Below are 22,282 nucleotides of genomic sequence, written 5' to 3'. Positions count from 1 at the left end.
AATCTAAGATGTGACAGTCATCAGGGTTCAAGAAGAGTCATGTTCGTAATTACGTTCAGTTTTACAGACAAGAAATGTAAATAAAAATAAGATGTCAGAGGTTAATAGCAGGATAAATACTCCATCCGCGGCCCTCCCATAAGTAACACACCACGCTCAGGAACACCAACGGACGGGTCATTCAGGGCTGACCGCTCACAGGCCCGACGGAGCCCAGGCGAGCCGCGCCACGGTGAGGCAGGCGAGCGCCACCGCCAGGCCAGCGGGCCGCCTCCCCTCCAGTCGGGCTGCGCGGCTCGCCGCAGGGCGCGCACAGACCGCTGGCCAGACGCAGTGAAGGACGCACCAGCGGGGGGCTGGAGGCTATGCCGCGAAGAAGGGAAGAAGGGAAGTCCTGGAAGGCGTCATCACGGGTTGGCCGACACAGTCACAGGCCAGGCCGAAGCCCATCTTGTCTGGGCAGTTAACAGCCAGGCCTTAGCAGGGAGAGCGCGCGGACCCTCGTGGCAAGGCTTGCTCTGCTGGCAGCCGAAGCGGGGCAAGAACAGCCCGGAGAGCTGTGAGGAGCAGGCCTCTGGGGAAAAACCACCCTCCGACTGGCACGGGACGAACTTTCCTACATGGATCCTTCTGTGCAAAGCCTCCCTCCCTCCGACAGTCCCGAGTACAGGGAGGCGGCAGAGCCCCACCTCACGCCATCAGAGAACAAACACATCGGCAACCCCACGCTAATGAAGGAAGAGCTTTCTGTATCAGCTGAGAATGACAACGTTCACAAGTGCTAAAGTACTAGAAGTCTGGATGTTGACAATCAATAGAAGTAATACTGAGCTGCTTACTGCCAAGAGAATGGTCTACACTATCTGGTCAAAACGTGCATAATAAATACTGCAAACCACAAGGCGCATAGGAGCTCACCTAAGCCCTTCACGTCCCTCACTCTCACATTATGCTGTTACACGGTATTTAAAACAAGCCTCGGGGCGCCTGGGTGGCTCCGCCGGTGAGGCGTCCGACTCTTGATTTCTGCTCAGGTCATGATCTCAGGGTGGTGGGACCGAGCCCCAGGTCAGGCTCCGTGCTCTGCAGAGAGTCTGCTTCTCTCCCTCTCCCTCTGGCCCTCCCCTCATGCTCTCTACCTCAAATAAATAAATAAATCTTTGAAAAAAATAAAAAATAAAACAAGCCTCTTGCACTATATTCTAATAAAAGACACAGTTAAGTTGTCCATATTTTTAATATATGTTTTTATATACACGTAGCAGCCCCTGTAATTACACTGCGCCTGGGACCACACGTGTACATACGTGTGTATATATATGCACGTACACAAGTTCAAGAATCCTACACACCACACACCAAAGAAAAATACGTACGTTCTTTCTTGATTTTTTCAGCTACAAGAAATTCGTCTCTTTCAACAGTTGGGGCGAAGTTGCTGCCAATAACTCGCACAGCATACTGGAACTGCTGGGCTACGTCAGCTGCAAGGTGAACACAAGGATGCAAATTACTGCCAGTCAGGGTAAGTTCTGATCACCTCGTGTTTCCAGGGGGAGACAGTGGGCTGGGCACATCTATCTACCTCCCACCTTCCTAAGGTTTCAACTAAGGGGACAGAGGAGCTATTAAGAAACCAAAGCAAATGAATGAATAAAATACAGTTCCATAAAACAAGAAAGGGAGACAGTAACAGGCCTCCAGTCTGAAGAATCCTAGGAGACAGACAATGAGATGGGCTCATAATCATAAAAAAAGGAGCAGGGAAAGTCACAGCCCGAACACAGTCCGTGAGAAGTAGACCCGTTCCAGAGAACATCCCAAGAAGCTCCAACGCTGACTGGCGTCCACAAAAATGGAAAACCAAAGAGGGTATTGAGAATCAAAGTGAGCCAACTAACTTAACGGACCATGTTTGCACCTCGGATCGAGAGGATGGCTTAAACACAGATGTCTGCCTCCACTCCCTTCAACAACCCCACTAAACTGAGAATAAACTATTTTGTGTTTGTTTTTACAAAAGCAGAAACCCACAAGGGCAAAGAAAACAAGGCAGAAACCACACCAAAGAGAAGTCAACCAGTGTGAGAAGTTGGAAGGCAAATGGATTGGTGGGAACTGGTTCAGGACAGTGAGACTTGAAGTTCAATGTCCGCTTGGGAGGGGGGAAGGGGCACACAACACAAATACCAACAAGAAACTCAGTTCCCTCTGCAGAAGCCCAGGGAGGCTCCGGAGAAGAGGGAACTCCACAGCTCAGAAGACGTGAATGAACTGGGGCAGAAGAGGACTGGTGGGAAGTCTGGCTGGAAAACAGACTCCTGGGTCCTCTACCCCTTCCCATTCAACCCAGACAACCACGGAGGACCTCACCCAGGCAAATCATAGAGGGTCTGGCTGGGACACTAGGACAGCAAAGGACACGAAGTAAAAGCAGCAGACTGAACTTACGGATCCCAGCCCTCCTTCCCAGACACCGGGAGTCAATATCCCTACACGGTAACATTAGCAACACCCCCTACCTTCCCACTGAGGCACAATCACCCCGCAGGGTGCACCCCAACCTACACCAGGCAAAAACCATGAACAAGACGAAATCCCCAGACAGTCCCACAGGCACCATGGGCAGAAGTGCCTTTCCCGGTCATCGGAAAAATAAGCGAAGAGAAAATGAGCCAGGATGCAGACCTGAGCACCGCAACAACAAGCCAAGCCTAGCCAAGCCTAAGTGATGCTTACAGAACGTCTGCTCACCAACTAAAGAATGCACATTTTTTTCAAATACACATGGAACACTCACCAGGACAGACTACACTGGGGGTCACAAAACAAACTTCATCAAATACAAAATAACTAAAATTATTCGAAGTATGCTCTCTACCAATAACAGAATTAAACCTGAAATCAGTAATGAAATGGTATCTGAAAAATCCTCAACCATCTGGAAGGCAATCAACATAATACTATATAACACAATGGCCAGACAAAGTCTCAAAGAAAATCAGAAAATATCTTGAACAGGGGCGCCTGGGTGGCTCAGTCATTAAGCGCCTGCCTTCAGCTCAAGTCACGATCCCAGAGTCCTGGGATCGAGCCCCGCATCGGGCTCCCTGCTCCACGGGAAGCCTGCTTCTCCTTCTCCCAATCCCCCTGCTTGTGTTCCCTCTCTCGCTGTGTCTGTCAAATAAATAAATAAGATCTTTAAAAAAAAAAAAAGAAAATCTTGAACTGAATGAAAATGAAAATACAACACACTAAAATATTGAGACGCAGCAGAAGCAGTGTTTAGGAAAAAATGTAGAGTATAAAATGCTTTTATTAAAAAGGAAGATGAGGGGTGCCTGGGTGGCTCAGTCATTAAGCGTCTGCCTTCGGCTCAGGTCATGATCCCAGGGTTCTGGGATTGAGCCCCACATCGGGCTCCCTGCTCCGCGGGAAGCCTGCTTCTCCCTCTCCCACTCCCCCTGCTTGTGTTCCCTCTCTCGCTGTGTCTCTCTGTGTCAAATAAATAAATTAAAAAAAAAAAAAAAAAGGAAGATGTGTCTCAAGTCAATAATATCAGCTTACAGAATAAAATCTAGAAAAAGAAAAGCAAACTCAGACCATTAGGAAATAAAGACAAAAGCAAAAATCAATGAAACTTAAAACAGAAATACGAAAAACAAAATCAGTGAAACCAAAAGCTTGTTCTTAAAAAAACAAAACAAAAAAACCCATGGAATTGAGAAACATAAATTTGTGACCAAGAAAAGACAGACACAAATTTAGGAATCAAAGAGGTGATATTGCCGCTGACCCCATAGAAATTTTTGAAAATGAAGGCTAAATAACTTCTGTAGATTGCCCCTCTTCAAGGAGCTGGTATGCCGTAACACCCAGCCTATAAGTGTGGGCTGCTCGGTGTCTTCCCATTTGAGAGGAGAGCGTGGAAATGGGGAAGAGCACCAGGCGGAAGAGACATCTGACAAACACACCTCAGCCAGGTGATCAAGGTCACGACCACAGTGGCCACTGTGATGAGCGACTTAACAGGATACACCCTGGATACTAGGTGATGAGAAGGGCACTCTGCCTCTGGGGCCTTCCTCCCAAACAGAGAGAACCACAGTCTAATCACGAGGAAAAAAAACACCAGCTAAATCCCTACTGAGACATTCTATAAAATAACTTTTAATCCTAAAAACTGTCAAGGTCATCAAAAAAGTAATAATTTTTTAAAGTCTGAGAAACTATCAGAGCCAACAGGAGCCCAAGGAGACATGACAGCTAAAGGTAACATGGTACCCTTGAAAGAACCGTACAGGAGTAAAGGGACATCAGGTAACAAGTGAGAAAATCTGAGGAAAGTATGTAGCGAATGCATCCTTAGATTCACTCACTGGAAGAATCATACCATACTAATGTAAGACGCTAATAAAGGGAAAGGTGTGGAATATAAGGGGACTCTGTATGATAGTCGCAATTTTCCTATAAATCTGTACTCATTCTAAAATAAAGCATACTGATTCTAAACCCCATCTTTCACCAATCATGGTTTATTGATCTGGAATGGGGCCATGGTATCAATATTTTCAGGGGTGCCTGGGTGGCTCAGTCGGTTAAGCAGCTGACTCTTAATTTCGGCTCAGGTCATGAACTCAGAGTCGTGAGATCAAGCCCCGAGGCGCATTCACGTTCAGCACAGAGTCTGCTTGAGATTCTCTCTCTCCTCCCTCTGCACTGCCACCTCCCACAGCTCACTCTTAAGTAAATATATAAAATCTTTTTTTAAAATTATATTTTCAGGGGCGCCTGGGTGGCTCAGTCGTTAAGCGTCTGCCTTCGGCTCAGGTCATGATCCCAGGATCCTGGGATCGAGCCCCGCATCGGGCTGCCTGCTCCGCGGGAGGCCTGCTTCTCCCTCTCCCCCTCCCCCTGCTTGTGTTCCCTCTCTCACTGTCTCTCTCTCTCTGTTGAAAAATAAATAAAATATTTAAAAAAAAAGAATTATATTTTCAAAGCTCTGTTTTAGGGGCACCTGGGTGGCTCAGTTGGTTAAGCGACTGCCTTCGGCTCAGGTCATGATCCTGGAGTCTTGGGATCAAGTCCCACATCGGGCTCCCGGCTCAGCGGGGAGCCTGCTTCTCCCTCTGACCCTCTCCCCTCTCATGCTGTCTCTCTCTCAAATAAATAAATAAAATCTTTAAAGCTCTGTTTTAAAAACTTTAAAGAATAAAGCAACTTAAATGTGGGGGGAAAATAGTTTCTTTGGTAAATTCAAAAAGAATCTCAGCCCACATCGTATAACATATATAAAAGTTAATTCAAATATGTCACAGTAAGCATAAAACATAAGCCTACAACACTCTTGGGGGGAAAAAAAAACAACAGAAGAAGTAGTCTTCACAAAGAAATCTTTGTGACTTGGAGTTAGACAAAGAGTTTTTACGTAAAATACCAAAATCCTGAACCATTAAAAAATGTGACACACTGGAGTCCATCCAAGATTAAACTTCTGCTCTGCAAAGGACGCTGTTAAGAGAATGAATATACTGAGAAAACATCTGCAAAACACAACAAAGGACTTGAATCAGATAAATAGAGAGAACTCTCAAAACGCAGTAAAGGGGGGAAAATCCAAAAAATCCACCCCCCCAAAAAAATCCAAAAGTTTTCAACAGACAATTCACCAAAGATGAACAGCAAAGAAACACATGACAAGATGCTCAATGAAATTCCTCATCAGGGAAACACCATTTAAAACCACAACGAGACGCCATTATTCCTCTATTGAACTGGGGCCATAAAAACAGATGGCCCCCACCCAGGCGGGGAGCTCTCTGAGCTCGGGAGCTCTTCTCACACACTGGCCAGGGAGAGTTTCTTTAAAAGCGAAGCATACGCTTTCCGTGCTGCCTAGCAATCCCACTTGTAGGTATTTACTCCACAGCTGCCATCCACCTGCAAGGAGTCTCCTCGCTAGCTTGGTCACCCAGTTCCCACTTTTGCCCCCCGAAATTATCCAAGTCAGAGTGATCTTTTTAAAACATAAATAATATCATCGCTCTGCTTGAACCCTCCGAACACACACAGAATAAAATCCAAACTCACCAGGACAGCCTACCCAACCCGGTCCCTTGCCACTTCACTAAGGCACCTCCTGCCTCTCACCTCCCAGCTGCTCTGGCTACGCACTGGCCGTGCTTTGCGGTCTTGCCAATCCTTGAGCACACGACACCTGCTTCCAGCTCAGACCTTGACCGTCTTCTCCCACATCTTCCCAGGACTCCTTCCACTACGTCACTTGGTTCTCCATTAAATGTCACCTCCTCACACGGCCTTCCTATCTCAAGCACACCCAAACACACACGCATGCAGGGCAAGCAAATAGCACAGAATGTGTTCAGGACTTGGTGAATACAAAGGGGGGAAAAAGCAGAAGAAACCAAAAGCAAAAAGAAATAATCAGAGTGTTTCTGTGGAATCCTAACATTGGCGAGTAGTTTTAATTTTCTTCCTCATAATTTTTCATACTTTTAAAGTTTTCTATGGGGTAAATATTAATTTTATAAATACATATTAAAAGTGGCATTGGGGTGCCTGGGTGGCTCAGTTGGTTATGCGTCCAACTCTTGACCTCTGGGTTGTGAGTTAGAGCCCCACATTGGGCTCCACACTGGTCATGGAGACTGCTTAAAGAAAAAAATATGTGGCAGTGGAAACTACTTGCTTACAAAGGGGTACCTGTAAAATTATTCTACTTAAAAAATACTTTTAGATTCCCATGATCCTGAGTTCTACAAAAACTAGTTTACTAACAACCTATTCAAGTACATCAGACTACTATCTCTGCTCCAAAAGTTTCATCAAGTTTTGACTTTTCTAACACTCAAACCTCCTCCACACCAGAAGCACGCTCTCCCTCTCCCCCCACCCACCCCCCCGCCCCGGTCTCTGCACAAGGCACCTGTGGTCCCGTGCAGCATCTCACCTTGGCCTCATCGGCCGCCTTCCATTTCCCCATCTCCTTGCCAACCAAGTTTGCTATCTTTCTTGCTGGTATCAAATATTTGAAAATCCATCTGCTATTTTTAAATAAAACATACCTAAGTTGCAGGGGTAGTTGCATAGAATACGGACTACTAAATTCACAGTGACAATTTTTCTCTGTTTAGTGAGCCTAACCATCGAAGATTAAAATGCGAAATATCAAACAATGTTGACTACAAATTTCTAGTTTAATACTCCCCAAATCCTATTCCCTTTCTAGAGTACAGCTAAGCTCAATCAGTAATTGGAAGAATAATTCCTAAGCAGCTACTCTGTGCTAAACACCATGGGCCCTAAGAGCAGAACAGAGCATAGTGGTTAACAAGGCAGTCTTAGTGAGAATCCGAAAAATGAGGCCAGTAACGCACAAGGTGATTAGTCTGTGGTCAGAGCTGCTCAGAAAACGAGCAGGATGCCACGACGGCAAATGACAGGGAGGACCTCGTGAAATGGGCTGCTTAGGGAAGGCCTCTCTGAGGAAGCTGCCCTCTGACAGGGAGGAGCCCGCCACGTGAAAGGACACGAGGAGATGCCCAGCGCTACTGCGTACTCTGTTTCTCAAAGGACGCCAACGCCAATGGGTCCTAAAATCCAAATCATAACAGCTAAAGTCATTCCGTTGACACCCAGGTGAGGAGTTCCAGGCTGTAGCTCTTTAATGACTGGCTCAGTCCAAGATTTAAAAAAAGAGTATTCAGGGCGCCTGGGTGGCTCAGTCGTTAAGCGCCTGCCTTCAGCTCAGGTCATGATCCCAGGGTCCTGGGATCGAGCCCCACATCGGGCTCCCTGCTCCGCGGGAAGCCTGCTTCTCCCTCTCCCACTCCCCCTGCTTGTGTTCCCTCTCTCACTGTGTCTCTCTGTTAAATAAATAAATAAAAATCTTTAAAAAAAAAAAAGGGTATTCAACTTTTTTTTTTTTTTTTACCACAAAACACCCGAGGAACGCATTCTGTCCCCACCTCCAACCTGCCGTATGTGTCCAGAGCCCGGAAGGGAAGCCAGTGCTCTGCTGCCCAGCCTCTAAGATCTCTCCAAGGAGAACCGGGCACCGGCAGATTCAAGGACACAGCATCAGACGAGTACCAGAGAGCAGACACTGTGCCAATCGCGCGCGCACACACACACACACACACTCTGAAACAAGCAGGTGTTCAGAACAACCAGGTGAGGACGGAGGCGAGAGGCCGCACCATGGGCAGGACTAGCACTGTGCTGCCTTCACTCAGCACACAGGCAAGTAAGGTGGCAGATGCTACACAGAACAGGAAGGAATTAATTCAAGACATCAGGTTCTGGAACCAGAGATGTGGGTTCCTATCTCGGCCCTGCAATTCACTAGCTCAGTGACAGCGAGCAAACTACGTACTCTCTGCACATCTGTCTCCTCAGCTACAAGGTGAGGGCAGTAAGTTCTCCAACCTTCCAGCATCACCGGGAGCTAAATCCACTAGCTCACGGTGCAAGCACAGTGTCTGGCAAGTACTTGGAAAATGTTAGCTATTTTTATTATTATTATTAATCTGAAAATGTCATTTCAATGCATGTTATGTCTACCACAGCCATTAAAACCATAACGCAACAAAGCACCCAGCTTTTAACTTCTCAGCAAGATAATTTGGTCTTCATCTTGTAGATTACACGTAGGAAACAAATGAATTCTCTTCACCTGGTGTGATGAGATTTCTTCTCCAGAAAGGACCGTCTGGCAGCAGCGCAGAAGAGGGGCTGGAAGAGGTACGACACCAGGGCAAGAAATGCACTGGGACTGCATGGTCTCAATCGCGAAGGCTCCAAGAGCCCTTAGATGTGGGACCAAGAGTTTTTAAACGACCGCTGCCTTTTAGATCCCAAAAAGGTTCCACGCACACTCAGATCAAAGAAAACCAAACGCAGAGATGCACGAAAGCCTCGCGGCTCCGGGGAGTGCAAACGCTGCAGCTGTGAGCTCTCGAGGGTGTCCCGAGGTGGCCGGGGACAGACAGTGAACTGACTGGTGAGGCCGGCGTCTGTGCCTCGCTGCTCCTTCTCATGCAGACAGCGCAGCTGTCCTCCAGGCCGGGACGACGCGCCGGCGAGAGCACAGGGGAGTGGAGCTCTGGAGCCAGCCAGGCCGCGTCCCTCCAGATGCGGGTCACAGGGACGGCATGCCAGTGTGGCAAGTACCAAGCTTCCACCGACCCCTACAGAATCAGAATCTCTGCAGACGGGGCCCACAAGATTCATTCTGAGTAAGCACCCCATGTGAACTATACAAAGTGACAAGGTGCGAAGACCTAGACACAGTAAGATACACCACAGACACAACAGATGGGCTGCTGGGCCGCCAGTGACGCCCACCGCCACCCTGCTATCTGGTTCTCCCCGACCACAGGGGATCCAATGCATGGCTCCAGCTGAATGAAAAGCAACGCTCCAGGACAAAAACAAAAACAAAAAACATTGCTCTAGATCTGTGGTTCTCAAACTGTTTGGTCTCAGGGCCCCTTTACACTCTTAGGATTGAGGATCCTTAAAAGGATTTGTTTATTTATATAGGTTAAATCTATCCATATTTACTATATTAGAAATTTAAACCAAGATTTTTATATATTAATTCATTTTAAAATAACAGTAAGCCCACTAAGCACAACTTTAAAATGAAGCCTAAAACTCTGAAATTTCAATATGTTAACAGGCATTTAGTGCACATTTCAACATACATTTAACATAAGTCTTAATGTCTAGTTAATATACATTGATTTCTCCAAGTATATATAATCAAGGGAAGACCATAACTTATTGGGAACTTCATCAAGAGTTCCTCACCATTTTTGGAAAATCATGACACTAACAGCAGTACCACTTGAGGTTCAAGAACCAGCAAGACGAGACTCCTTCCTCTGCACTGCGGCTCAGGACACACTCCCAGCCCTGCTACAGATCAGGGCGATCATCTTAATTCAATGCACCATGTACTGTCGTCATACCTAAGCATTTATGTTGAAATACTTACCAAATAAAAGCTCCTGTTTTTGTTATCTCTTGTCAGAAAAAGGATTACGAAGTATGGAAAGGAAAGTTGCCCCTGACAGAGGTGAAACTGTAATATCAAGAACACTGTCTCCAAGGACAGAAATGACTGTCCAAAGATATAATAAGTAAAATGTGCTCTGGGAGAGAGGCAGGGAGAGAGAGAGAATTTTCCAGTCACTGGCTGGCAGTATGCATTTCAAGCAAATTCTCAGGCTGGAAAGGCTGAGAAATAATGGTTATACTAACTTTATAAAAATGTCAAATACCAATACAGTTAGGTGCTTTGTTTCTGAGGGTCCCTTCAAGCCAACTATTAAAATTTTAAATACTTTATGAAAAACTGATTCATATGAAACTCGTGTTAAAACTAACAAGGGGCGCCTGGGTGGCTCAGTTAGTTAAGCGTCCAACTCTTGATTTCAGCTCAGGGCTCAGGTCATGATCTCAGGGTCCTGCGATGGAGCTCCACATCAGGAGCAGGGAGCCCGCTTAAGATTCTCTTCCTCTCTCTCTTGCCCCTTCCCCTGCTCCCCCAGCTCGCTCGCTCACTCACTCTCTCTTTCTCTCTCTCAAAAAACAAAAGTAACAAGTATCGGGGAGCCCTGCTGGCTCAGTCATAGAGCATGCAACTCTCAATCTCAGGGTCATGAGTTCAAGCCCCACATCAGCGGAGAGCTTACATTAAAAAAAAAAAAGTTACAAGTGTCAATTATTCCTCAATACCACAGCACTGAAAAAGCAATATTACAAAAGTATAAGGCCAGTTGTGACATGACATTAAAAAAGGATTAACCAAATGTGCTTTAATCTCCTGGAAGGGATCAAACAGTCAGTCAATCAAAAGGAGCCTCAATTTTTTTGAGAAACGTCATGCTACCTCACAATAAATGCCCTTCAAAGTCCATCTGTGGCAACGGGAACAGACGATTGTGTGGTTTGTCCCCGGAGGAAAACTGAGGACCCGCCGGTATAATGAAAACACTGATGTTGGAGCTTCGCTCTCTCCGTCCCTCTCCCCAGAACCCTTCCTTCCCCGATGCTCCCAGGGCCCCCTCACTGCCTCCGGCTCTGGTCAAACATCTCAGGGGCCTTCCCTCGCCTCTCCCCGCGCGTCACCCACTCTATTTTCATTACAGCATCTGCCACTCACGTACGTTCACCTATCTTACCACGTCTCCTCCACCAGAAGGCACATTTCCCTGCGGAACGACTGGTCTGTGTTTGTCTGCATCACCAGCCCCCAGCTTAGTGCCTAGGGGTGGCGAGCCCAGAGATTTGCTGGATGAATAAAGTGGCAGAGTTACGCTTCATAAAACGTCGCAAGGACGGTGTGAAGGTGGGGTCACTCCATACGCCAGGAAAAGCCCGCCTTTATCCCTTTACCCTTACCACAGACCATCAAATAAGTTGTGTACCTGCCATGAACCATGGAAGATCCAAATTTAGCCTCGATATTTTAAAAGTAATTCTGTTTGGCGCCTTCCAGCAAAAACGGCACAACTTCTTGGCCACACTGCGGTGCAGAAGGAACAGTAACCCCTCCACGGCGCATCCCCAGCTCACCGCTGCCGCCAAAGCAAACACCCGGAGAGGCCGGGCTGCCATTTCTTAAAGCACCGCGACCCCGTAATGTCTTTACACACGGTCCAGGGCTGGGTCTGGGAAGCAGTGTCTGCAGGGCGAAGCCCCAGCAGCAGCGTTACGGGAAGGGCAACCCAAGGGCCTCGGGAGAGAGGCGTGGCCGAACAGGCGCGCCCTCCCCCCCGCATCCCACTCGGAGCCGCCAGAGCCTCCCCAGGGGCGGCGAGGGTGACGCCCGGCCGCCCCCGGCCACCCCCTCGCCCGGCCACCGCTCCGCCGGCGCCCGAGAGGGTGGACGCGCCTGCGAGCCGCCGGCCCCGGCTTCGCCCCAGAGCGCGGCGCGCGGCAGCAGTGACTCAGCCCCGCCAGGCCCGGCCTCCGCCCCGGCGGCTGCAGCTCTCCGCAGGCGGCGGCGCCGCGCGGGCCCGCGCCCCCCGCGCCCCCCGCGCCCCCCGCGGCCCCCGCGCCCCCGCGCCCCCCGGGCCTCACGCGGACCGGCGGCCTCCGGGCCGAGCCCGAGCCCCGAGCCGCCGGCCCAGCCCCGCTACCTTCGCTCCTGCCCAGGATCCGGCAGCACAGGTTCTGCAGCAGGACGTTCGGCGACTTCTGGTCCGGGGTCGCCATGCTCGCCCGGGCCGGCCCAGGGGGTCCCAGAGCCCCTGCCCTCGCCCGCCCCCCCCACGGCCCGCCGCCTCCCGCCGCCGCGCACCGGCTACGGCCCCGCGGGCCACGCCGGCGCCGAGGCCGCCATTTTGACGGAACCCGCCGAAAGCGCGCGCCCTTCCCACAGTGCTCCGCTTCTTCCGGCGCCGGGGGCCGCGGGTGCGCCGGCCCGAGCGGTCCCCGCTCCGTCTGCGCGCTCCCCGGAACTCAGCCGCCGGGCCTCGAGGGTTCCGGCAGCGGCGCCCCGGCCGCTCGCTGCTCGAGGGGCCCCCGGTGCTCCCGGTGCTCAGACCGCCCCCGACGCTCGTCCCCGCAGGAGGGTCAGAGCGGACCAGGTCCCACCCCCGTCCCCGCCAGAGGGTCAGGACGGACGAGACACCCCCCCACACTCATCCTCGCCAGAGGGTCAGGACAGATGAGACCCCCCCACCACGTCCCCGCAGGAGGGTCAGGACGGACCAGACACCCCCCCGTCCCCGCTAGAGGGTCAGGACGGACCAGGTCCCCCCCACCCCACGTCCCTGCCAGAGGGTCAGGACGGACCAGACCCCCCCTCCATGTCCCCGCCAGAGGGTCAGGACGGACCGGGTCCCCCTCCACCACGTCCCCGCCAGAGGGTCAGGACGGACCAGACACCCCCCCACACTCATCCTCGCCAGAGGGTCAGGACAGATGAGACCCCCCCACCACGTCCCTGCCAGAGGGTCAGGACTGACCGGGTCCCCCTCCACCACGTCCCCGCAGGAGGGTCAGGACGGACCAGGTCTCCCCCCCGTCCCCGCCAGAGGGTCAGGACGGACGAGACACCCCCCCACACTCATCCTCGCCAGAGGGTCAGGACAGATGAGACCCCCCCACCACGTCCCTGCCAGAGGGTCAGGACTGACCGGGTCCCCCTCCACCACGTCCCCGCAGGAGGGTCAGGACGGACCAGACACCCCCCCGTCCCCGCTAGAGGGTCAGGACGGACCAGGTCCCACCCACGTCCCCAACAGAGGGTCAGGACGGACCAGGTCTCCCCCACCACGTCCCTGCCAGAGGGTCAGGACGGACGAGACACCCCCCCCCACACTCATCCTCGCCAGAGAGTCAGGACAGATGAGACCCCCCCACCACGTCCCTGCCAGAGGGTCAGGACTGACCGGGTCCCCCTCCACCACGTCCCCGCAGGAGGGTCAGGACGGACCAGACACCCCCCCGTCCCCGCTAGAGGGTCAAGATGGACCAGACCCCCCCCCCCATGTCCCCGCCAGAGGGTCAGGACGGACCAGGTCCCACCCCCGTCCCCGCCAGAGGGTCAGGACGGACGAGACACCCCCCCCACACTCATCCTCGCCAGAGGGTCAGGACAGATGAGACCCCCCCACCACGTCCCTGCCAGAGGGTCAGGACTGACCGGGTCCCCCTCCACCACGTCCCCGCCAGAGGGTCAGGACGGACGAGACACCCCCCCACACTCATCCTCGCCAGAGGGTCAGGACGGACCAGGTCCCCCACCATGTCCCCGCCAGAGGGTCAGGACAGATGAGACCCCCCCACCACGTCCCTGCCAGAGGGTCAGGACGGACCGGGTCCCCCTCCACCACGTCCCCGCAGGAGGGTCAGGACGGACCAGGTCTCCCCCCCGTCCCCGCCAGAGGGTCAGGACGGACCAGACACCCCCCCACACTCATCCTCGCCAGAGGGTCAGGACGGACCAGGTCCCACCCACATCCCCAACAGAGGGTCAGGACGGACCAGACCCCCCCCACCCCCGTCCCTGCCAGAGGGTCAGGACGGACCAGGTCCCCCCCACCCCACGTCCCTGCCAGAGGGTCAGGACGGACCAGACCCCCCCTCCATGTCCCCGCCAGAGGGTCAGGACTGACCGGGTCCCCCTCCACCACGTCCCCGCCAGAGGGTCAGGACGGACCAGACACCCCCCCACACTCATCCTCGCCAGAGGGTCAGGACAGATGAGACCCCCCCACCACGTCCCTGCCAGAGGGTCAGGACGGACCGGGTCCCCCTCCACCACGTCCCCGCAGGAGGGTCAGGACGGACCAGGTCTCCCCCCCGTCCCCGCCAGAGGGTCAGGACGGACCAGACCCCCCCCACCCCCGTCCCTGCCAGAGGGTCAGGACGGACCAGGTCCCCCCCACCCCACGTCCCTGCCAGAGGGTCAGGACGGACCAGACCCCCCCTCCATGTCCCCGCCAGAGGGTCAGGACGGACCAGGTCCCCCCCACCCCACGTCCCTGCCAGAGGGTCAGGACGGACCAGACCCCCCCTCCATGTCCCCCGCCAGAGGGTCAGGACTGACCGGGTCCCCCTCCACCACGTCCCCGCAGGAGGGTCAGGACGGACCAGACACCCCCCCACACTCATCCTCGCCAGAGGGTCAGGACAGATGAGACCCCCCCACCACGTCCCTGCCAGAGGGTCAGGACGGACCGGGTCCCCCTCCACCACGTCCCCGCAGGAGGGTCAGGACGGACCAGACACCCCCCCGTCCCCGCTAGAGGGTCAGGACGGACCAGGTCCCACCCACGTCCCCAACAGAGGGTCAGGACGGACCAGGTCTCCCCCACCACGTCCCTGCCAGAGGGTCAGGACGGACCAGACCCCCCCTCCATGTCCCCGCCAGAGGGTCAGGACGGACCAGGTCCCCCCCACCCCACGTCCCTGCCAGAGGATCAGGACGGACCAGGTCCCACCCACGTCCCCAACAGAGGGTCAGGACGGACCAGGTCTCTCCCCCCCCCGCCCCGTCCCCGCCAGAGGGTCAACACGGACCAGGTCCCCCCCACCATGTCCCTGCCAGAGGGTCAGGACGGACCAGACCCCCCCCCCATGTCCCCGCCAGAGGGTCAGGAAGGACCAGGTCCCACCCACGTCCCCAACAGAGGGTCAGGACGGACCAGACCCCCCCCACCCCCGTCCCTGCCAGAGGGTCAGGACGGACCAGGTCCCCCCCACCCCACGTCCCTGCCAGAGGGTCAGGACGGACCAGACCCCCCCTCCATGTCCCCGCCAGAGGGTCAGGACTGACCGGGTCCCCCTCCACCACGTCCCCGCCAGAGGGTCAGGACGGACCAGACACCCCCCCACACTCATCCTCGCCAGAGGGTCAGGACAGATGAGACCCCCCCACCACGTCCCTGCCAGAGGGTCAGGACGGACCGGGTCCCCCTCCACCACGTCCCCGCAGGAGGGTCAGGACGGACCAGACACCCCCCCGTCCCCGCTAGAGGGTCAGGACGGACCAGGTCCCACCCACGTCCCCAACAGAGGGTCAGGACGGACCAGGTCTCCCCCACCACGTCCCTGCCAGAGGGTCAGGACGGACCAGACCCCCCCTCCATGTCCCCGCCAGAGGGTCAGGACGGACCAGGTCCCCCCCACCCCACGTCCCTGCCAGAGGATCAGGACGGACCAGGTCCCACCCACGTCCCCAACAGAGGGTCAGGACGGACCAGGTCTCTCCCCCCCCCCGCCCCGTCCCCGCCAGAGGGTCAACACGGACCAGGTCCCCCCCACCATGTCCCTGCCAGAGGGTCAGGACGGACCAGACCCCCCCCCCATGTCCCCGCCAGAGGGTCAGGAAGGACCAGGTCCCACCCACGTCCCCAACAGAGGGTCAGGACGGACCAGACCCCCCCCACCCCCGTCCCTGCCAGAGGGTCAGGACGGACCAGGTCCCCCCCACCCCACGTCCCTGCCAGAGGGTCAGGACAGACCAGACCCCCCCTCCATGTCCCCGCCAGAGGGTCAGGACTGACCGGGTCCCCCTCCACCACGTCCCCGCCAGAGGGTCAGGACGGACCAGACACCCCCCCACACTCATCCTCGCCAGAGGGTCAGGACAGATGAGACCCCCCCACCACGTCCCTGCCAGAGGGTCAGGACTGACCGGGTCCCCCTCCACCACGTCCCCGCAGGAGGGTCAGGACGGACCAGGTCTCCCCCCCGTCCCCGCCAGAGGGTCAGGACGGACCAGACACCCCCCCACACTCATCCTCGCCAGAGGGTCAGGACGGACCAGGTCCCACCCACATCCCCAACAGAGGGTCAGGACGGACCAGACCCCCCCCACCCCCGTCCCTGCCAGAGGGTCAGGACGGACCAGGTTCCCCCCACCCCACGTCCCTGCCAGAGGGTCAGGACGGACCAGACCCCCCCTCCATGTCCCCGCCAGAGGGTCAGGACTGACCGGGTCCCCCTCCACCACGTCCCCGCAGGAGGGTCAGGACGGACCAGACACCCCCCCGTCCCCGCTAGAGGGTCAAGATGGACCAGACCCCCCCCCATGTCCCCGCCAGAGGGTCAGGACGGACCAGGTCCCCCCCACCCCACGTCCCCGCCAGAGGGTCAGGACGGACCAGACCCCCCCTCCATGTCCCCGCCGGAGGGTCAGGACGGACCAGGTCCCCCCCACCCCACGTCCCCGCCAGAGGGTCAGGACGGACCAGACCCCCCCTCCATGTCCCCGCCAGAGGGTCAGGACGGACCAGGTCCCCCCCCACCCCACGTCCCTGCCAGAGGGTCAGGACGGACCAGACCCCCCCTCCATGTCCCCGCCAGAGGGTCAGGACTGACCGGGTCCCCCTCCACCACGTCCCCGCAGGAGGGTCAGGACGGACCAGGTCTCCCCCCCGTCCCCGCCAGAGGGTCAGGACGGACCAGACACCCCCCCACACTCATCCTCGCCAGAGGGTCAGGACGGACCAGGTCCCACCCACATCCCCAACAGAGGGTCAGGACGGACCAGACCCCCCCCACCCCCGTCCCTGCCAGAGGGTCAGGACGGACCAGGTCCCCCCCACCCCACGTCCCTGCCAGAGGGTCAGGACGGACCAGACCCCCCCTCCATGTCCCCGCCAGAGGGTCAGGACTGACCGGGTCCCCCTCCACCACGTCCCCGCCAGAGGGTCAGGACGGACCAGACACCCCCCCACACTCATCCTCGCCAGAGGGTCAGGACAGATGAGACCCCCCCACCACGTCCCTGCCAGAGGGTCAGGACTGACCGGGTCCCCCTCCACCACGTCCCCGCAGGAGGGTCAGGACGGACCAGGTCTCCCCCCCGTCCCCGCCAGAGGGTCAGGACGGACCAGACACCCCCCCACACTCATCCTCGCCAGAGGGTCAGGATGGACCAAGTCCCCCACCATGTCCCCGCCAGAGGGTCAGGACGGACCAGGTCCCACCCACGTCCCCAACAGAGGGTCAGGACGGACCAGGTCTCTCCCCCCCCCCGCCCCGTCCCCGCCAGAGGGTCAACACGGACCAGGTCCCCCCCACCACGTCCCTGCCAGAGGGTCAGGACGGACCAGACCCCCCCACCCCCGTCCCTGCCAGAGGGTCAGGACGGACCAGACCCCCCCACCCCCGTCCCTGCCAGAGGGTCAGGACGGACCAGACCTCCCCTCCATGTCCCCGCCAGAGGGTCAGGACGGACCAGGTCCCCCCCACCCCACGTCCCTGCCAGAGGGTCAGGACGGACCAGACACCCCCCCCCGTCCCTGCCAGAGGGTCAGGACGGACCGGGTCCCCCTCCACCACGTCCCCGCAGGAGGGTCAGGACGGACCAGGTCTCCCCCCCGTCCCCGCCAGAGGGTCAGGACGGACCAGACACCCCCCCACACTCATCCTCGCCAGAGGGTCAGGACGGACCAGGTCCCCCACCATGTCCCCGCCAGAGGGTCAGGACAGATGAGACCCCCCCCACCACGTCCCCGCCAGAGGGTCAGGACGGACCAGGTCCCCCATGTCCCTGAGGCCAGGACGGCCCCTGGTTTGGTTGTTGCCAATAGCACCTTTATCTTCCACATTTTTTTTTTAACGTTATTGGTTACACTTTTGGTGAAAGAAGTCTGTGTGAAGGAGCACGAGGTTGTGTGATTTTAACGCGTGGCTGCCATGGACACCTGCTAGACTCTCCGATTTTCATTAGAGCGTCTCTGGCTCTCCACCACCTAAGCCCAGACCCTCCTCCCCCAGCCCCAGGAAACCAGTCAGCAGAAGACCCCGCCAGGCAGATGAGGACCGGGAGGGCAGGGGAAGCCCTGAGGAGAGCAAGGTAAATCGGCAGGCAGTCACCCAGGGCATTTTGAACTCACTTACGGAAGCTTACAGCGGGTGCGGGGAGGAGCCACGGGCACTCCGAGCAGGGACCCAGTCCACAAATCCCCTGGTCAGAGATGCGGGCTGCTGGCAGCCAGGAGCTCTCAACAGTCAGCCCAAGGGCAACGCATACTCCGCTCTGGACCAACCTGTTTCTTTCCTGAGAATTTTGAATTAAGATTAAAAGAGTTTATATCCCCAGATGGCCTGAACTACCCCAAGAAACATGGGCAACTTCCAACAAGCTAGTGAGCTGAGCAGAAGAGAAGAATCGAGCCCCTCCCTTCCCGGGCCGGAGGAGAACAGCAAGCCTTACAAACCTGACCACCTGAGGCTTCCTGCTGCAGGCGACACCTTAACCCGAGTCCACCAAAGAAGGGCCAAGGCCCTCAAGGAACCCTATTTGCCTGGCCGTACATTTAACACCATCTTCTACCATTGCAATTCTAGGAGTAGGAAAACCAGAAGAGTCACAAGGCAAGGGCCAAACTAGAGTGTGGGTGAGGCCACTGGAAGGCCAGCGCCCCACACCCCGAGCAGAAGTGCGGGGTCATAGGGTGGCGTGAGGTGCTGGCTGTCCGCCCTCCCCGGGTCCTGCGGCACCTGCTGGGTTCGGAGGTATCAGAGCCCAGTCACAGTCCTGACAGCAATGCCACAAACACCCAGACCATGCCAGGCACAGAGAGGGAAGGACACTAGAGAACTCCCGGCCCAGCAGAGCACACATGTGCTGGGGGTCCTGACAATCATCCCCGTCGTTGAAATTTACAGGAATGAGCCTTTGTTTTTCCAATTTGAAAATGGAAACACAATCAGTGGGCACTTAACAGGATGTCCCAAGAATTGACAACTGGGATACCAAACCGAGGACCCTACATTTTAAAGAAAGCCACAGAAAATGGGAGGCAGATGCCACCTCAGGATTAATAGGACATAGCCAAGCACCCCCATCCTGAAGGTCCATCCACAGCTGGGCAGTTGACCACGGAGAATGGGGGGAGGGGTTCTGGAGGTCCTGAGGCAATTTCAGGGACATCAGGACCTGTCCTGCCAGGAAACTGCAGAGGCCAGACCCCCTGCGTGGAGCCCTCAGGGAAAGTCATGTGTGTGTCCCCCAGAGGACTGGCCTGGGATGCCCACACAGAGAGGGCATCGATGGCCATTCGGGGCTGACAGTGAGGACCACTGACAGAAAGAGTGGCCATGTGCAGAGTTAACCGAAGATGTGTAACCTCTGTCCTGGTCCTCCTGTCCGGACTCCAGTTCAGGGAGTTAGAATGAGCAGTGGGAGGTGAAGGAAGAGAGAAGGACAAACGTCACCTTCTCCCGTCATCAGGCGCCTCAGGCTGGTGAGGCCTGGCTGAAGGGGTGGGGAAAAGCCACGAGCTTCAGACTGGATCTGACATGAAAACTCTGAATTGACCTGGACAGAACTTTTTAAAAACTGAATAGCACTAAAAGGCCATGGGGTCCCTAAGGACAAGACTGGAGGGGAGCTCCCTAACCAACTGGGGCTGCTTGCCTGGAGGGTTCGAGGGTGGTTGCACACCCAACAGGCCGAGGCTCCCCTGTGTGCTCTCAGAGCCTCTGCCTGCCCTTCGGATCCGCCCTACATCCTAGAGAACACTGTGGACATGCCAGCTCCCGGGACAGCTGGCCTCCTGGTGGGTTCAGCCAAAGGAGTCCCTGCTAGGGAACTGGAGGTCAGAAGGAGACGACCAAAGGTCTCACCCTAGAGCCTCTGCCCTCGCCTTGTCCACGCCAGCAGCTGAATATCCTCTGTAACAACACCAGCTACCAGCCTACTCCTCCTTTATGTTCCAACTCTCCTCACAGAGCTCACTCCTGCTGGAAGATTCCAGAACAGGGGATACAGTAACATCTGCTCTTCTTACTGTCTCTTTAGCCCTATGAAAAGTAGCCACTTTCTGCACCTGCTACTCTGAGTGCCTCACCTCCTCCTCCAACCCCATATAACTAAGTCCCTGTATTGGGTCCCCTGTGCTGAAATTGCTGGAGTGGTTTCTGTTTTGCAGACTCGTCCTCACTATATAGTTCTTGCTACTAGGAATGATCCCAGGGAAGAGATCCTCCATTGGGACTCCAGGATTAGGTTGCTCACATGTCTGAGCTCAGATACGTTGGGATTTTTTTTAAGATGTATTTCTTCATTTGTTTGAGAGAGAGAAAGAGTGCAGGGGAAGGGGCAGATGGAAAGGGAGAGAGAGAATCTCAAGCAGACTCCACGCTGAGCACAGACAACGGGGCTTGATCTCACGACCCCAAGATCATGACCTGAGCCAGAATCAAGAGTCAGACACCCAGCTGACTGAGCCACCCAGGCGCCCCTGTTGGGATCTTTTGAAGGTGAAGCCCATTCGTGTTGAAGCACCAAAATGGGTTTATGTCATACGTGTAGCTGCTCCTGACAGAGCGCTGGCGGAAAGCAGGACTCTGGGGAGTTAAGGAGCTGCTGCAGTCAGCTAACTTGGCAGCATGATGATACCAAGACGGCAGCGTGGGCGGCCTGGACCGGAGCGTGTCTAGAACGCCTGAGGATAGCTTAACCTGCAGTCAGAGAGCCAGGGCGCTCCAACAGCAGCCCTAAGAGGAAGCTCTTATTCTTTCCTTTTTTAAGATTTTATTTATTAAGAGAGAGGGAGAGTGCATGAGGGAGAAGGAGAGAGTCTCAAGCAGACTCTGCTCTGAGCACAGAGCCCAAAGTGGGGCTTGATCTCACAACCCTGAGATCACGACCCGAGCAGAAACCAACAGCTGGATGTCTAATCAACTGAGCCACCCAGGCGCCCCTCTTTTTTTTTTTTTTAAGACTTTTTTATTTATCTTTAAGTAATCTCCACACCCCACATAGAGCTCAAACTCACAACCCCGAGATCAAGAGTCACACGCTCTACTGAAGGAATCTCTTGTTCTTGGACTTGCAAAAGTAGTCAGAACTGAGGACTAGACGCCAAACTTAATTGTTCAAGTTGTAAATTATCCTGTAATTTGGACACGCAGTCCTGCCAAGAGTCTTCTATTAAGGGCAGGTCATTAATTGAGAAAAAGAGGGCCCTGAGATTTGGGACAGAGACATTAGGGTAAATGTGAAACTGCAAGTCAGTTGGACCTTCTAAAGCAGAGCATAAAACCTCCCCTCTGTATGCAGAGAATGGCCTTGAAATCCTTGATTGCCTGAAGCAATTAGAACAGATATTCTCATTAGCAAATAAATTAAAATGGAATTCCACAGGACTCAAATAATCTAAATGAAGGAATGAAAGGATGCACCGGAGAAACAAAAATGAAAAATGACCTTCCAAATAAACCAGGCAGTAGACGTAATTGAAGCATTCTCCAGGGCCACCTGGGTGGCTCAGTGGGTTAAGCGTCTGCCTTCAGCTCAGGTCATGATCCCAGGGTCCTGGGATCGAGCCCCACATTGGGCTCCCTGCTCAGTGAGGAGCCTGCTTCTCCCTCTCGCTCTGCCCCTCCCCAACTTGTTCTCCCTCCTCTCTCTCTCTCTCTCTCAAATAAATTAATAAATAAATCTTTAAAGTGTTCTCCTGTCTTCAAAATGTCCTGCAGAGGCAAGAGTACTAATTTAGATCAGACTTTAATAAATCAGACTTAATAAAGGACCTAGTAACCACTAAATAAAGAATATATTGACAATTACCAAACTGAAAAAGAATAGAATATAGAATAAAAAATTTTCATCCACAAAAAGAAATAAATATGAACATAGAACAGGAGGGACAAGAGAAAACACACTAAGATGGTATATTTAAGCCAAAATATCTCACAAAGTACATTGAATGTAGGTGCCCTGGGTCCGCAGATGTCAGGTACAATTCGAGTTACTGAGTCTCAAAGCTGCGTGCATGTGTTC

At 54.8% G+C, this 22,282-nt stretch overlaps 1 protein-coding gene across 9 annotated transcripts in view; it reads right to left on the bottom strand.

Moving 5' to 3' along the window:
* TUBGCP3 (tubulin gamma complex component 3) overlaps positions 1-12,374 on the bottom strand; it is a 72,138-nt gene extending 59,764 nt beyond the window's left edge. For 2 of the 9 annotated variants that reach the window (XR_010409870.1, XM_064585894.1), the window contains exons 1-2: positions 11,457-11,653; positions 1,377-1,484 (exon numbers count right to left, since the gene is read on the bottom strand). Coding sequence is in view for 8 of the 9 variants with exons in the window: in XM_064585894.1 (XP_064441964.1) it covers positions 1,377-1,484; positions 11,457-11,646 (298 nt within the window). In the remaining variant the exon portion in view is untranslated. Of the gene's footprint in view, positions 1-1,376; positions 1,485-11,456; positions 11,660-12,170 lie in introns of those variants that run through there. The other 7 variants (XM_064585891.1, XM_045869726.3, XM_064585893.1 and 4 more) reach the window with 7 other exon arrangements.
* Between the last annotated feature and the right edge of the window lie 9,908 nt (positions 12,375-22,282).

This window comes from Mirounga angustirostris, unplaced genomic scaffold, assembly GCF_029215605.1.
Source record: "Mirounga angustirostris isolate CCGP_5_RB_7025 unplaced genomic scaffold, mMirAng1.0.hap1 SCAF_3, whole genome shotgun sequence".
NCBI lineage: Eukaryota > Metazoa > Chordata > Mammalia > Carnivora > Phocidae > Mirounga > Mirounga angustirostris.
This window is presented reverse-complemented; position numbering and strand designations above follow the sequence as displayed.